At 36.1% G+C, this 15,802-nt stretch overlaps 3 protein-coding genes across 4 annotated transcripts; 1 reads left to right on the plus strand and 2 right to left on the minus strand.

The window, feature by feature from the left end:
• Positions 1-2,618: 2,618 nt before the first annotated feature.
• Positions 2,619-3,326, minus strand: LOC130975524 (uncharacterized). The gene has a single exon (XM_057900309.1). It carries the CDS (start codon positions 3,324-3,326, stop codon positions 2,619-2,621), a length of 708 nt encoding a protein of 235 aa, XP_057756292.1.
• A 2,278-nt stretch (positions 3,327-5,604) lies between these two features.
• On the plus strand, positions 5,605-8,290 carry LOC130973792 (uncharacterized). Of its 2 annotated transcripts, none has more exons than XM_057898456.1 (2): positions 5,605-5,850; positions 6,490-8,290. In XM_057898456.1, exon 2 carries the CDS (start codon positions 6,490-6,492, stop codon positions 8,125-8,127), a length of 1,638 nt encoding a protein of 545 aa, XP_057754439.1. In that variant the 5' UTR covers positions 5,605-5,850; the 3' UTR covers positions 8,128-8,290. The 2 variants fall into 2 exon arrangements, with proteins under 2 accessions (XP_057754439.1, XP_057754438.1); XM_057898455.1 differs by having other exon boundaries at positions 5,617-5,898.
• Positions 8,291-9,158: 868 nt separating this feature from the next.
• LOC130973793 (protein PIN-LIKES 6) lies at positions 9,159-14,230 on the minus strand. Its single transcript, XM_057898457.1, has 10 exons — positions 13,621-14,230; positions 13,356-13,435; positions 13,104-13,228; positions 12,290-12,411; positions 11,821-12,045; positions 11,337-11,411; positions 10,744-10,844; positions 10,283-10,335; positions 9,967-10,155; positions 9,159-9,565 (listed from the first exon to the last, which is right to left on the minus strand). The coding sequence occupies exons 1-10, from the start codon at positions 13,822-13,824 to the stop codon at positions 9,444-9,446; spliced, it is 1,296 nt and encodes a 431-aa protein (XP_057754440.1). The 5' UTR covers positions 13,825-14,230; the 3' UTR covers positions 9,159-9,443.
• Positions 14,231-15,802: the final 1,572 nt, after the last annotated feature.

Here is a 15,802-nt window from a genome sequence, read left to right on the forward strand (position 1 = left end):
ATTCCTGCACTTCGTTCAGAGATGTGGGGTATTTCTTCGATATGGATTGACTAAAGGGCCCTTCTCGCAAGCCATTAATGAGACCCATAATGGCGGCCTCCGTCGGTAGGTTCTGTATGTCCAGGCATGTCTTGTTGAATCTTTCCATGTAGTTGCGAAGGGTTTCCCGTTCTCCTTGTCTGATTCCCAATAGGCTCGGAGCATGTTTAGCCTTGTATTTTTGGATGGAGAATCTGGCCAGGAATTTCTTGGCCATGTCGTTGAAACTTGAGATGGACCTAGGAGGGAGGTTGTCGAACCATCTAATTGCCGTCTTTGTCAAAGTAGTTGGAAAGGCTTTGCAACGAACTGCATCTGAGGCGTCGGTGAGGTATATTCTGCTTCTGAAATTGCTGAGATGATGGCCGAGATCTATAGTGCCGTCGTATAAGGTCATATCTGGGAGTTTAAAATCTTTTGGGATTTTAGTCTTCATGATCTCCTTGGTGAATGGGTCTTGCTCCTTGTGGGAGCTATCTTTGGAAGGGGATTGGCTGGCTTTGGTTTTGATATCGACTTCAAGTTTTAAGAGTTTGTTCTCCAATTCCCGGCGTCGCCTTATTTCCCTTTGTAGGTCTTTCTCGGCCTCTCGTTCACGTAGGGCTTCTTCTTCAAGTTGTTTTAACCGGTCCTGAAGTGCATCCATGGCTCCCTCGTTTGAGGGGTTCTTCTTGTTGTTAAGTTGGGAAGTATCTTTTGGTGTGGCATCTGCGTTTTTGTGCGGCATTCTATCCTCTAGATCTGAAGTGTAGTCGTTGTCATGGTCGTCCGCCATGGTGACGGGATGACTTCCAGGTTCCCCGGCAACGGCGCCAATGTTCCGAGGGTTACCTGAAACTGTAGGTCGATCTCGGACGAGATCTTCTGTGCTGGTCAGAGCTGTTGTGTCCGACTTGTTGGACTTGGTGGTGGTGTTGAACCTTCGTCCCCGGAGGGTGGGGGGTACCTGCAAGGGACTCCGATGCTTAAGTTAGCAAGGGTATTAAGCAGGTATTGAGTAGAATCAGAGTATGAGTTATACATGGGTGCTCCAGTGTATTTATAATGGTGTAAAGAGACCTTCCTTAGATAAGATAAGTTAGTTATCTTATCTTATCTTTATCTTCGAGTGAGGTCATCTTATCTTTAAGGGAACCGCCTTCATCTCTATAGGCTTGGGCTACCCTTGGATTCGGGTCGTGTTCCTCGGTTTGGGCCCTTTATTGGGCTTTCCTGGTAGCTTGGCCGAGCTCTTTGAGAAGAGGTCGGATTGTCCTGACCTGAAGAGGTCGGTCGCTCTGTCGGTAGAACAACCCGGGTCGGACAGCTCGACCCAGGGTATGAACACATGCTATTATCATTTTTGTCCATGTCAATTTCATGTGACTTGAAACGTGTCTTCATTTCAGCATAGAGGCAGGGGTAACTCTCATAATTAAAAATATTGATATTCAAATTTCAAACCGACCAAGTCAAAATCAAACCAGTATTCGAACTCGACCTCGGTCTTAGCATAGGCAGCGTTCACAAGAAGCCTCCTTGCGCCTTTGTCCTTGAAAGTGGGGGTAAAATTTGCTGATACGTGTCGAATGCAGAATGCCTGGTATGCAGCTGGAGGTAGCCAGCCCCCGTCGGGAGCCTCAAGCGCGGCCTTGATGCCGTTATGCCTATCAGAAATAACAAGCAGACCCGGCTGTGGTGTCACGTGCTGACAGAGGTGGGAGAGAAAGAATGACCATGACTCAGCATTCTCACCCTCGACTAGTGCAAATGCAACAAGAAGTATGTTGGAGTTCCCGTCCTGTGCAATCGCTACAAGCAACGTACCCCCACACTTGCTATATAGGTGGGTGCCATCAATACTCACCAACGGCTTGCAATGACGAAATGCCTCGATACACGGTGGGGAAAGTCTAGAACAGTCTGTGAAAATAAGCCTGAGACTCGTCTAGCTGTCCCCCAACTCGAACAGGACTAGTCCTAAGCACTACAACAGAACCAGGCATGGTCACCTGCACTCCTAATACCCACCTTGGGAGCTCGTTGTACGACTCATCCCATTCACCATAAATGACGGCAACAACCTTCTACTTCGCCAACCAGACCCTCCTATACGTCAGCCTGAACCCGTAGTGTGAGGCCGTCGCATTTAGGAGCACCTTGATGCTGACGGATGCATCAGCCCTAACCATTGGCATAATGAAGGCCGATATCACATGATAATCTAAACTCCTGTGATCACTAGATATGGAGCTGGCCAGACAAGTATGTGGTCCATTGTACCGTTTGACCTCCCAAATGCTCTTACGCTGTCGGAGACTCAGCCGAATCAATCATGTGCACCCATTCCCGAACTCAGAACACTTGCCCACATACCGGCGATAATCAGACTCCACTACCTTGTACTGTACCCCTCGGCGGATGCTGTAAGTCTTCACACTTAACAGGGCCTCATCTTTATCCTGAAATTGCTGACCAACCTGGAACTATGTCATACCAGCAGACCCTTCTGCATCTCTAGCACCAAATCCAGCATGCTGCCCAGGTACCCTGTCAGGCCTCATGGCATCCAGGTCCAAAGATGAAAAATGTGGAGGGTACTACTGTGTGCCAGAGCTAGAACCACCTCCCGCCCCTGCAGGCTCACTCGCTCCAATATCATCGCCACTGTCATTAGCAATCATATCCAACTCGACATCATCGTCCTCTGGATCATCAAACAATCCATCTCCAACCCCAGCCGGTGCATCACACTGTATAGAGGTCGGTATAAATTCCCCTGTTCCAACCTCGTCGCCAACACTGCCGTTGAGATCAACAACGAACGAAGGGGAGGCGACAGGCTGGACGGGTGCCTCGTACGCAGGGACGGAGGAAGAAGCAACGGCAGGTCTGGAGCTAGATCCGGCAACCGTGGCTAAAGTGTTGGTATTCCGGTTCGAACCCCCCGAGCTGGATACCACATCAACCAACTTTGCCAATAGCTCTAGTGTCCTCACTTCGGGAAACTGCCGGTGACAATGAAACATGACCTGCAAGTCCTCATCACTCCCGATCGTGAAACAATCATACTTCACGGTATCCTGGAGCACCGTGATTGGAATGCGATAGAAAAACTTTTTAACCCTTTTCACACCTTCCAGACCAAGTTTCATCAGTATAGAGCTAACAAGGTCATCAAAGCTCGCCGTAGAACTCACGATAATACAGAGAGGATCCTTATCGGTGAACTTCACACCGGAACGAGTTTTTCTCTTAATCGATCCTCTGTGGTGAACCAACACTAGAAAACTGTCCTCACTAGCCATCTGACCCCTCTCTAATGAGGGCAACTCACGTTCATCTCATATATATAGAGCTCTGGTACACACTAATTCGAATCATCCTCATTCGCACTATATATACGTAATTCGAATCAGGTCATTTTGAATTATGCCTTTCTTCACATTTCCTACTAATTCGAATCACTAAAGTTCGAATTATGGTTACTATACTTTTCCTAGTAATTTGAATTGACTAAATTCGAATTAAGCTTTCATAATTCGACCCAAGTAGCTTCGAATTACATGCAATCTTCCTTGTGCATAATTCGGTCCATATTAATTCGAATTACGTACAATTATAATTCAAATTTTGTTGCTTCAAATTACATTAAAATGCCCATTCGTTGATTGCTGAAACAATTTTCGTTTTGGCTGATATGCGTAATATCTTCCTCAGCCTGGCTTAAATACGTTTTTTACCCTAATTTTTATTTAATTTATTTTTTATGATAAATTTTAAATATTTAATAATTATTTATTTTTATATTTTTAAAATTAAATATTAATTTTAATTTTTTTAATAAATTAGACAAATATTTTTAGACATCATAATCATTACTAAAAATTCTTTTATAGATACAATCTCTCTCATTTGACTTGGAGACAATAATTATGGATTAATCTCTACATACAAGTGTTTTGCACTTACAAGCTTTACAAGTCTAAAAAGAATGCGCTGTCTCTTTAACAGATTTTTAAATCAATTCAACTCAATTAACGTGCAAATATATAACTTCCATTTTTAAAAGATTTCATTTCTTTTTTCGAATTTATTGCCAAATTTGTTGGATCTTCTTCTTGCTTCGTTTTTTTTTTATTTTCATGGTTTCTGAAATCAAGCTTTGAAATTATTTTGAAGATAATAGAACTTCAGAAATACACCCAAACGATTACAGAAATATACTCAAATGATTACAGAAATACACACAAACGATTATAGAAATACACCCAAACGGTTATAGAAAAGATTACAGAAATACACCCAAATGGTTACAGAAATACACCCAAAGGATTACAGAAATACCCCAAAGGATTTAAGAAATACACCCAAAACATAGGAGAGACAGTATATTTCTTATTGAAATCCTTTAATTATTTGGCTGGTTAAAAATGAGGTACATGGCAAAGACAATCTAAAAAAAACCTAGAAAACCAGTAAAACAGTACCTTGAATAATGTTTATTCATTTTTTCTGGTGATTTTTTTATGGAGATTTGTATTTTTTGGAACGTGTCTTCAGAATTGTAGTTTATTTCGAATGTCATTTGAATCTTGACGGTTTGTATTTTGATTGAGGAAGAAGAGGAAGAGTGCGGCATAATGAACGCGTGCGTTGGACGCTCGATTTTAAAGGAGTGGTGCGCGTATTTTTTTTCTTGGATTTGGGCCAACTTATATAACTTGTAAACCAAAAAGACTTGTATGTATAGTAGGCCTCAATAATTATTAAGTGGTTTTCATTCTCATTTTTTTATTATTTTTGTAAGATAGATCTCAATTAAACTTTAAAATAATTTTTAAAATTATCTATTTAAGTATTTATACTAAAAATATTCTAAAATTTTAATTGCATCACAAAAAGTTTTTAAAATTAAAAAATAATTTATCATGTTAATTTATACTCATTTTTCATCGAATTACTTGTCATACACTCACACTATGAATAATGTGACACATATTTTTTTATATTGAACTAAATAAAACAATATTACTTTAGCTTTTGCACTAAATATTTGATAAAACAACATCATTTAACTTTAATGAACCATAAACTATCTTATTCCCCACAAAAAAATGTATAATCATTAAACGATGTCGTTTTAACAAGTACTTAGTGCCAAAAATAAAACGACGCCAAAAAATGTATTAAATTTATAAAAAGTAACTTGATAGAAAAAGACTTGAAAATTAACATGATGCAATTTTTTTAATTTAGATGCCGTTTGTAGTACAATTAAATTTTTAGAGATATATTTTTTTTTTTGCAAGAAATCAATCTCAAAAGTCACTTTAAAACTTAATTCAATATAACTTTATTGTTGAACAATAACTAATTTTTAAATTTATTATTCAAAATTAAACTCCAATAAATATATTATTTAAAATAAGGGAAATCGAACTCTAATTTTTTTAGTAAATAAAAATAAATCAATAAATAATAACTACTTCAAAAAAAAAATAAACCAGTAAATAACAACAATAACAGCAAAAAAATAACAAAAAAAAAACCCATTAACACAAAAGAAAATGGAAAAAAGAAAGAAACGTGGTGGTCGTGCGGAAAGGGGTGAGCGTAGAGTGAGGTGAGATTGATGTTTGTTCGAACAAGCCAAAGTCACCGCTCATAAGTCATGCCTCTCAAATTACATCGCTAAAGCTACCTCCTCCTCCTTCTTCTTCTTCCGTTTCGTTACATTCATCAAAATTAAACCTCCTTACTCTTAATCTAGCCCCTTATTCTCAAATTGTTCGAAGATCTATTCGCTTTTTTTTTTCTTTCAGTAACTGGGTAATTTTTCTCACTCTTCAATTCCCATTTGCTTCTCAGTTCAATCAGGCAAGTTTTTATTCAAAGTTTCGTTCTTTATGCCGTTCTAACATTGCCCATATTCTTATCGAAGCTTTCTATCTTCTCGGTATTGCGTATTTGTAGCAATTTCGTTGTTTCTTACCCCTTTGTAAGAGGGGAAAATGTCTTTCCTTTTTTTTTGTAAAAAAATGTAATTAATTGCTTGCATTTTATATTTATATTTTTTCCTTATAACTGGGGAATCAGTTTTTTTCCCCTTTCAATTAATTGCATTGCGATCTTAGTCATATATGTGATTATTTTGTCGGGAAAAAAATGTTCTTTCTTTTCCTTTGCCACTATTCTTAACTAATTTATTGTGCTTGTAATCACATTTGATTCTTAGTTGATGCCTATTAAACTTACAATTTACTCTTGTTTGAACACTACTCCATGTTTTTATTGTTATGTTGGGGGGTTCATTGTGTGATTTTTGTCATGTATATTAGTTCTAGTGATAAGTGTTTATGTTTATTTGAATGCCATGTTCAATGTTGAGACAATTTTTGTTTTGTTGCCCTGCTGTGAATGTATATTACTAGAACTATCTTTGATTCTCTTCATTTTGTCGGGTTTCAGATGTCTGCGAATTCCGAGAATGTTGGGGTTTGTTCTCTTTGCCAGAAGGCATTATCTCCTGATAATGAGATGACAAGTGATCCTGCAACAGTTGGTGTATGTGGTGATTGTAAATTTTTATTGCTCGAGGACTATGGGAATCATATGGTTACCCCTCAGAGCATGCAAAGAAGGTTTAGAGGCCGGTTCAGGCGCAACAGCTCTGAGTCGGTTGACAACATGGTTAATAATTTGAGGCAAAGCAGATCTGCGACTGCTTCTTTGGAGGACGTTCAACAAATTGTGGAGGGGGATGCCGCTGCTTGGTCGACGCAGCATGCTAGTTTACATAATACCCCTAGTGGTTCTAGGAGATGGAGGCGGGTTCTCTCTGATACCGACAGCGATGGTTTTGATAATTGGAGTTCACTTTACGGTGAAAATGAATCAAATGAAAGCTTTAGACGGTATAGGATTCCTCATGGTGAGACTGATTCCCTCTCTTTCAGTGTTTATGGAGGTGACTCAGATGTCTCCGTGGATAGACATAGTATTATACATAGAGGAATGTTTGGTTTACCAGATGTGGGAGATGAGTTTGATAGTGACACCGATATAGATCCAATGCATGCTGGTGTCAGTCACTGGCACTCAGATGATATGGAAGATGATGAGGAAGAGGAGGAGGACAATGAGGATGATGATGAGGAGGAGGAAGAGGATGTCGAAGGGGAATGGGAAATAGCTGATGCTGTAGAAGCGGAAGCCACAGCTCGCCTTCAAATGTTTTTCACCTCAAATTCGAGTGCAAGTAGGGGTAGCAATGTACGGGTACAAAGGTTTGATTCCGCTGAATCTGAGGTGGTCCAAATGGTCAGTAACTGGGGAGCTGACTTGGAGGATACTGGCTTACATCCCTATGGTGCCAACTTTGGGGACTATCTCGATGCTAGACAATTCGAAGATTTTCTTGAGCATCTTGCTGAGAATGACAATTCGAGACGAGGAGCACCTCCTGCATCTTTGTCATTTGTGAACAATCTTCCCCGCGTAGTCGTTGACAAGGACCATGAGAAGCATGGTGAACTAGTTTGTGCCATTTGCAAGGATGCATTGGTACTTGGGACTGAAGCTAGTCAGCTTCCATGCTCTCACCTCTATCATGGAAGTTGCATTTTACCATGGTTGAGCACACGGAATTCATGTCCTCTCTGTCGCTATGAGCTTCCAACTGATGACAAAGATTACGAAGAGGGAAAGCAGAACGGTGTTCTTCAACATGTAAACCATGACAGGCAGCAACTAGAGATGGTGGATGTGGATGATAGTTCCTCTGATGTCTCTGTCTTGGCTGAAGTAAACGAAGCAGATAGTATTAGTCAAAGTGTAATACATCATACAGAAGTTGTAAGTTCGAATTCTTCCACAAATTCTTCGGCGGTAAGAGGTGGTAGAGGAAGATGGTTTTTTCTTGCCGCGGCTCCAATAGTTAGTTTAGTTGGCATTGTGCTTGTCCTGTGGTTAGGTAACTCACAGATTGAAGGGAATAGGCATCTCAGCGGGCGCAACATGTCCGCACAAGATCATCATACGGTTAATGTTTATGCCACACCCGTCCAAAGGGAGAGCAGAAGCAGAAGATGGTGGTGCCCTTTCTAAGTACTTATCCAATTGTTTAAGAATAATAATTCCTTATTGTAGCCACTAGGGATTGGAATTTTAGCTGACTCTCTGTTTCTGGGGTGCTTTGTGTTCTCACTAATTTCAGTAGTTATGTATAGAGTATAGACTAGTGTTTGTAATAACTAATAACCTTATAACACGATCTTTATTTCTTGCACCTGCTCTCTCTCTCGTTTGTGCGTCAATGACACAAAGCCTATATAGTTGATGATCCATCCTTGATGATTACTGTGATGGACTTAATTCCTTCAACTCCAGAAGTGGATGCTGTTTGTGACCAAAAGTTTTAGGTTGAGATGCACCAGTGTCACTAAAAATATTGTAGAGGTGTTAATGATGGAAACTCTAGAGTGGGTGTCCATTGACATTTGATGCTCAATATAAGGGTGGAGAGTTATGTTCTCATTATTGTAATGTTTGTCACCAGATAACTAATAAGACAGGTTTCTTAATAACCATTTGGATGTTCATTGAAATCTTAATCACTAGGATCAATGGTCATTGAGAGGGCTTGTTTGAAGCAAGTTTCCCCCATTAATTAAGAGATTATGTATTTATTCTTTTAATAACTGAAGAGATTGCTTAAAACTAAATCAAAGGAAGATACTGCTTATTTAAGAAATACAAGCACTTTTGAAAATTAAATGTGCTACATCAATTTTAAATATGGAAATAAATTAGGGAGAATACTCTACAACTCCGTTAAACTGATTAGTTACTGAATATGGTTCTGTTTATAAAAAAAAAAATTCTGAAAATTGAGTGATTTGAGTCCTTAGAACTCCAGGCCCCATCTTCAAGTAACATAGGGTAAAAGAGGAGAAAAAATCAAATAACAGCACCATTAAGAGAATTTGCATTTTTCATTAAGATATTGATCAGGATCTAGAAAATTTAGGTACTGAAAACTAAACTAACATGTGTATAATAACAATTTACATAACTGTGATCAGGATGCAGGATCAAATTAATAAGATTATAGAGACACAACATATATAATATCTATATACTATACTAAGAATTCTCAAGGTGGTTTTTCTTTTTTTTCTTTTTTTTTTTTTTGACAAACGCAATCAACAATGAAATAAAATGGCCCCATCCAAGCATGGCATGTGAATAGATACCTTATGTCCAGCTTTCATCGGTTAAGAATTTTTTTTTTTTTCATTTCTTTTGAGGAAGATCCTTCTGTTCAATGGAATACTGTTATTTATCCACTAATCTATAACCTCCCTATGGACAACATAAATTGGAATTGAATTTTGCAAAAGCAATAATCACAAACTCTGATGTTAGAAGAGTATGTTTATGTATAGAATAGTCCATGCAGCCATTGAGAATACTGCAAAGATATGGACCCAGAACAATACTGCAGCTGCTTCCCTTCCACAGCCTCTTAGATTAGCAACGGCACCTGTCAACAAATAAAAGAATAAACCTTAATGGTTAAAAGCCTAACACCTGAAAAACTATAAAGTCCAAAATAACATTAAGTCTAGAGATTAATTTTGATACACTATTAGTGTAAAATATTTTATGCTATCTACCGAGCGAGTACTATTATCATGTGCAGCACTTTTGTAGTTAATGTAAGAGTCAAATACTTGGTGAACAAACGTAATAGGGTGACTGTGTTGAGGTTTATCAACTAACCATACATCAAATTTGTTCTCTGATATTAAAGTCCTCAAGCAACCTGTGTTCAGAAGTGTTGTGCTAGGGATTTGTGTACCTTTTTAAGGTTTAACCCTAGCAATGTTCAGAAGTGTTCCTAAAAGTGAGGGCTAAGAAGGATAAGAGATGTTTATGGCATACCTGAAAGAACTGATGTTGGCATTGAATGCTGAATGAGTAGGACAAACCGAAACATTTTATCATCAGGTGGCAGAAAACCAAGCCTGTCAGCCGTCATTACAATGGCAAGTCCAACGGGAGGCACTAAAACCAGCCGCCCAAAAATGATAGCAGCAGTTGTCCGAAAACCAAGTTTTGAACTTCCAGGTCCTGCAGACAGATAACCATGATTCATTTATATATTCTTGTTGTAAGAACGAATACATGGAATCCAATACACATGATAAATGAAATTAGATTAAATATGACACTCGTGACAAGAGCTTTATGAAATTACCATCAACAAGGTTTCCTCCCAGTGCCAACAAAATGCACGGAATCATGGCCTCCCTGATCATTAATTAAAGTAACTATTAGCCAGTATCAATAGATTCATAACCATCGCTAATCTAAGACCATGTGACATAGTTTCTTAACATATATTTGATGCCCAACTATCCATGGATGACCTCATAAACAAGATTGAAATGTTTTCCTAACAATACATTTTTGTATAAAGTATTCATTTTGCATGTAAGCAGATTTTAATTCTACAAGTTAAAAGGAAATAATAAGGTGAAACTATGTACATGTCTACTTCCTTGTTATTTCAGATATAATCAAGGTTATTATATGCATGTGTTTCCCAAAGAAAAATGTAAAATTTCCGTAAGTTGGTATGCTGTTTCCACAGAATAATGAATACTTACAAAAGAACACAAACTAAATAAAAGGATTTACTGCAATCAATATGCATACCCAAGTATCATGCAGCTGTCAGTGAAGAAGAATAATGGGGCATCAGGTGTAAAGATGAGTTTCTTGAGAAATGGGACTGCACCAAGTACCATGGCCAGAATCTGCGAAAACATGCGTAATACACCAAGAAAAAAATCAACTTCGTTTGTCTACTGGCACAAGAATCCATTTACCAAAATAGTGAAAATACAACAACTAAACCAAGCTCCAAGTTTTACTTGCTAATGAAGATATATACCAAGGCTGTTTGCTCTGGGTACGTGAAGATTATTACTAGATAAATCCATAATCCTCATATGACATCTATAAGACTCAGCATGTACACTGCTGATTACTAGAATTATTTTTTTTTCTTTTTTAATGCACAAATTTGTTTCTATAATTGCTCTAAAAGATATTGAAGAAAAAGTATCATATATAAACTGGATTGCCATACCAGGACAAGTAAGAAATAACCTTAATCTTTCCAACCAAAGACAGCAACACAAAAGGAAGGGATATGAGGACACCTAGCATCTAGAATGCAGATAAAAAAATAAAAAAATAAAAAATAAAAAAACCATCAATTATGGGTCCAACAAAGAGAAGCTTACCGATGCGATGATAGGGGGTTGAATAATTTGCTTAAGCTTCAACTTCTCATAAAGAAATGCCCAAATATCTTTAATCTGCACTAGCAACCATGAACCATGTGTAAACATTGGATCCAGAGAAGAAGAAAAGTAATTGAGGATAGGCATATCTAAATAGGCACTGCATGGATTGTGCAACACATAAAAAATTAAACCATCAATTCATAAACAAAAAAGGAAGATTTTGGCAATTGGAGTTGAAAGACATAAACATCAGAATCATATTAAAATTCCTGTGCCTGTTAAGTTTGAGTTATGACAACTGAGCCTTGTCCCATTAGGTGCGAATATGAAGTTATATAAACTTAAACTTAAACTTCTACAAAAATTATCATGAAAATGATAGTCATCAAATAACATGAATAAAATAAAATAACACAGAAAATAATAATAATAATAATAATAATAATAATAATAATAAATCTCTTCATCAAGTTAATCTCACCTTCCATTCCCTTGAAGCATTTGATGCTGTCAAAATGACCTCTTCCTTTTGGGTTTCCTCCTCCTTTGGAGCAAGCAATGGAGTTGTTCGTTGATTTTGTTCAGGTGAGGCATCATTATTTGGAGCACCCTTCAGTGGAAGGCTTTCATTATCAATGTCAAATGTGCCTTCTGGAGGAGGAGCCAACATATTAAATACATACGTGTATAGGATGATAGCACCAACCTGCGACAGATTAAAATTAATAACTCCCAAGTCCTGCGTATGTTTTCTAGAACAATATACTCTTGATCTTAAACAATATACTCTGAGTCCTGAGTATATACTTAAACTATTCTACATTATATCAACCACCCTGAACTTAAGAGTTAATATTGTAGCTGATTATGTGAAAAAGTTATAAGTCAAGGCACTAGAATTCAATAACTGAGACAAGATGGAGTTGTCAAGAAGATATCTATGAACCTACCCACTGGCCAAATGATATATAGGCAGTTCCATCTGTGCTGCATTTTTCAGTGTCACCAAAAGGATTGGATGTGTCTCGACATAAAGCAGCAATCAGGACAAGCGGCACGTTCCCAATATTCCCTGTATAGGAATTTGCAGCGATATAATTAAATTTAACACAAGAAAAACCCAACATATAAAACACAGAATCAACATATCTGCTCTTAAATTTTATTGTAAACAATTATAACGAATCAATCATTCATTCCTTCTCTTATGATTTAGATGTCAATCGAAGTATAACAAGAAAAGTTCGTTTTTTTTTCCACTAAGTAAGGTCGGTTGTATGAATCAAACAACGCCATTGTTTTTGTTAGAAACCATGTATGCCCAGAACCCATTGAAAGCAAGCCACGCTTCGTGGCTTTGGCCATATTTGATTATAGTTTGTAGCGACAATTGCAATGTGTTTTCTTCATAACTTTTTTTTTTCTCTACAACCCTACCAGCATATTGGTCAACCCAGTATGTTGCCCCCCATGTAAACTATTCTTCATACTTGGTTTCTATAAATCTAATTTACTTATGACAAAACCACGTGAGGTAAAATTACACTACCCTTTTCAAAATATATCCATCCCGACTTTCTCTATAATGCAAATTCCTAACCTTATGATCTAAAGCATCCGCTCAACCGGAACAAAACTCTCACTCCTGCAAATTATATTCCTCTATTGCTTTTCTTTACAACATTCAGTCCTGACTCTCATGTCATCATAATCAGAAGTGCAGATAAAAAAAGACAGAGAGCATAAAAAGGACTATTTGATTACCTATTCCAATATGTACAATTGTAAACTTGAAGAAAGGGTATGGGGGGCGGATGATGGAGGCGACAATAAAACCAATTATTGAGCCTGATATGCTACTCAGCACAACATTGACTGGAATAAACCACCTGCAAAAAAATCGGAGCTCAAATAATTGATGATGTGTATCGGTAGTGAGTGTGATTTATCACATAACAATAAATAACAAAATTTAAGGTGGGAGAATAAATTGAGTACTATTTATTTGTCACCTACCAGGCTAGCATCTTCTCCAGGGTAACAGCTTGTCCCAATTGAGAGAATATCAAGCAGGGTAGCAATAGTGTAAAGACAAGCTACAACAACCGAAAATTGGGTGAGACAAAGAGAAAGACAATGAAAACGAAAGGAGAATTCAATTTCATTTTCTTCTGCTTTGGTCTTTGACACCAGTATCCAAACTCATAATGATTGATGCAAACACAGAACAATTCAACAGATAGAGCAATTAAAAAACAGAGAATAGAAAAGACATATATACCCCATTCAAGAGCTTCCTCCCAGAAGCAGGTAAGATGTTAACATACTTTGAAGCCATGAGGAACCCCAAAAAGCACATGGTGAACACCTTTGCTATTGGTAACACTGCAATCTTGATTGAGTCTAACACTGATTCACCTCCTCCACTTCCAACTGCCCCTTCATTCTGCAACATCATTAGAAACCTCCCAACACTAGTTCCCATTCTTCTTTTCTTTCCTTGATGAACAGCTCAATTTAATTCAATTCAATTCAATCCAATCTGAAAATCCCCCAAAGAGAAGCAAAAAAGGGTGCTTTGGTTTGATTTGAGACTTTCTACAAACAGGTGGAGGGGAGTGTGTTTTTTTCTAAGTCAGAACAAGAACACAGAAATGAAGAAACAAAAAAATAAACCAAAAATAGGAAAGAAGTAAAAAAGAAAGAAGATTTATTATAAGGAGGCTACGCCTGCATGAGCACGTGCACAAGAACAATGTGATTCCCCTTGTTTCTTTCTTCTCTTCTCTTCTATTCTCTACCTCTCTACAGAGACGTAGAAACAACACTCACTCACAATCACAACCAATAGAGGGGGAGGAAGAAAAGAAAGTGTGTGTGATAGAGAGAGAGGAATCACATTCCCATTCACTTATCATTATTACACATACACGAATCTAATTTTCTTTTTTTTTTTTTTGTCACTATATACACGAATCTAATTTAATTATAATTTTATAAATAAAACTGTTTTATTTTTATTACAGAGAGAGGTAAATAAGCCCTTCACCTAGTATTTGTTTTGAAATATTTAATATCATGTTTATTAATTTGGTATTAAAATTGTTGTTTCAGTCTTCAAATTTTTAATATTTTAATACTTTCAAAAAGTAGGAACACAAATTTTTAGAGATCAAAATCTTTGTACAAATTAAATTAAAATTTTATTCTTATTTTAATTTTTGTCTCCTATTTTACACTAAACAAAAATTTATTTCAATATCTATTTTTTAATCTCTGTGTTTCAGTCTCAATTTTTCCGTCTTAATTTTTTTTATTTTTATCTCTCCACCAAACACTACCTTATTTTTATTAAGAAGACAAATAAATTCTTCCACAAATTAAATTACAAATAAATAATTATTTTTGTAAATAGAGGATACAAATTTTTTTTAATGATAATTTCAATTCAGTACGAAAATATCTATGTTTTTAGTTTATAAAAATAAAAAGTTTATTTGTAATTAAATTTAATAAATTTTTTTGGAGATAGAAAATTAAGGATTTATTTTTTTATTATTAGAAAAAGATTGACGTGTCAATTCTTAATTCAAATCTAATATACATGAATGAATATGGCATATAAATACAAGAAAGGGAGCTGTCGTTGTTATATGTTTCATATGATTATTATTTTGTTTATTATTTATGATGAGTTGAATTTAGTTATCTAAAATATTTCTTAATTTGACATATCAATTAATCTGTTAGATATATTTAAGAGGAGTTGAATGAAATATGGAAGAAGGAGAGTTACAGGAAAGAAATATCAGATGTGTCAACTGAAAATCTGAAAATTGAATGGCAGGAGAATCTCGCCTATTGACAATTAATTTCTCCTTTTTTTTCCCCCTAGAAACAGTCTATTTTCCAACTCTAAGTCAACTACTCAACTACTCTTCTATTTAATTTTTTTTTGGACCTGCTCTTCTATTTAATTTTGAACTTGGTTTCTTTTCTAATTTTTTAAATTTGAATTTATTGATAAAAAATATAAACATATTATATGCATAAAAAATCAATTACCAATAAAATATTATGTATTTGTTTATATTTATATATGTTATTTCATTCATTTTTCTAATAAACTAATTAATCATTTAAATAATCAAATGTTTCACTGTAGATTTGTTTATAAAAAAATTAAAGTTAAGTACGATTTTGGTATTTAAGATATAAATTGAAAATTTTTTTGTTTTAAATCTTTTTTGGCATACAAAATCGTCTCTAAGATTTAACTTAATTTTAAAATCGTTTTTCAGACTAAAATACTCTTCTTCTTTATTAAAATAGACAGTTTTTATTTTTTTTCTTTATTTTCTTCTTCTCCATCACAACATCTTTTCTTCTTTTTCTTCTTCTTCAACTGAAATTTCAATAGCAGCAACAAAATTTTAACTAATAAATATCAAAAAATCAAAAAT

Source organism: Arachis stenosperma, chromosome 4, assembly GCF_014773155.1.
Source record: "Arachis stenosperma cultivar V10309 chromosome 4, arast.V10309.gnm1.PFL2, whole genome shotgun sequence".
In the NCBI taxonomy this organism is placed as follows: domain Eukaryota; kingdom Viridiplantae; phylum Streptophyta; class Magnoliopsida; order Fabales; family Fabaceae; genus Arachis; species Arachis stenosperma.

Excerpts from the sequence above, each read along its gene's own strand:
- LOC130975524 (XM_057900309.1), bottom strand. The coding sequence starts at position 3,326 with ATGGCTAGTGAGGACAGTTTTCTAGTGTTGGTTCACCACAGAGGATCG.
- LOC130973792 (XM_057898456.1), top strand. The coding sequence starts at position 6,490 with ATGTCTGCGAATTCCGAGAATGTTGGGGTTTGTTCTCTTTGCCAGAAG.
- LOC130973793 (XM_057898457.1), bottom strand. The coding sequence starts at position 13,824 with ATGGGAACTAGTGTTGGGAGGTTTCTAATGATGTTGCAGAATGAAGGG. Across the intron at positions 12,412-13,103 it reads AATTGTACATATTGGAATAG|GGAATATTGGGAACGTGCCG; the intron begins GTAATCAAATAG and ends ATTCCTATACAG. Across the intron at positions 12,046-12,289 it reads ATATATCATTTGGCCAGTGG|GTTGGTGCTATCATCCTATA; the intron begins GTAGGTTCATAG and ends AATCTGTCGCAG.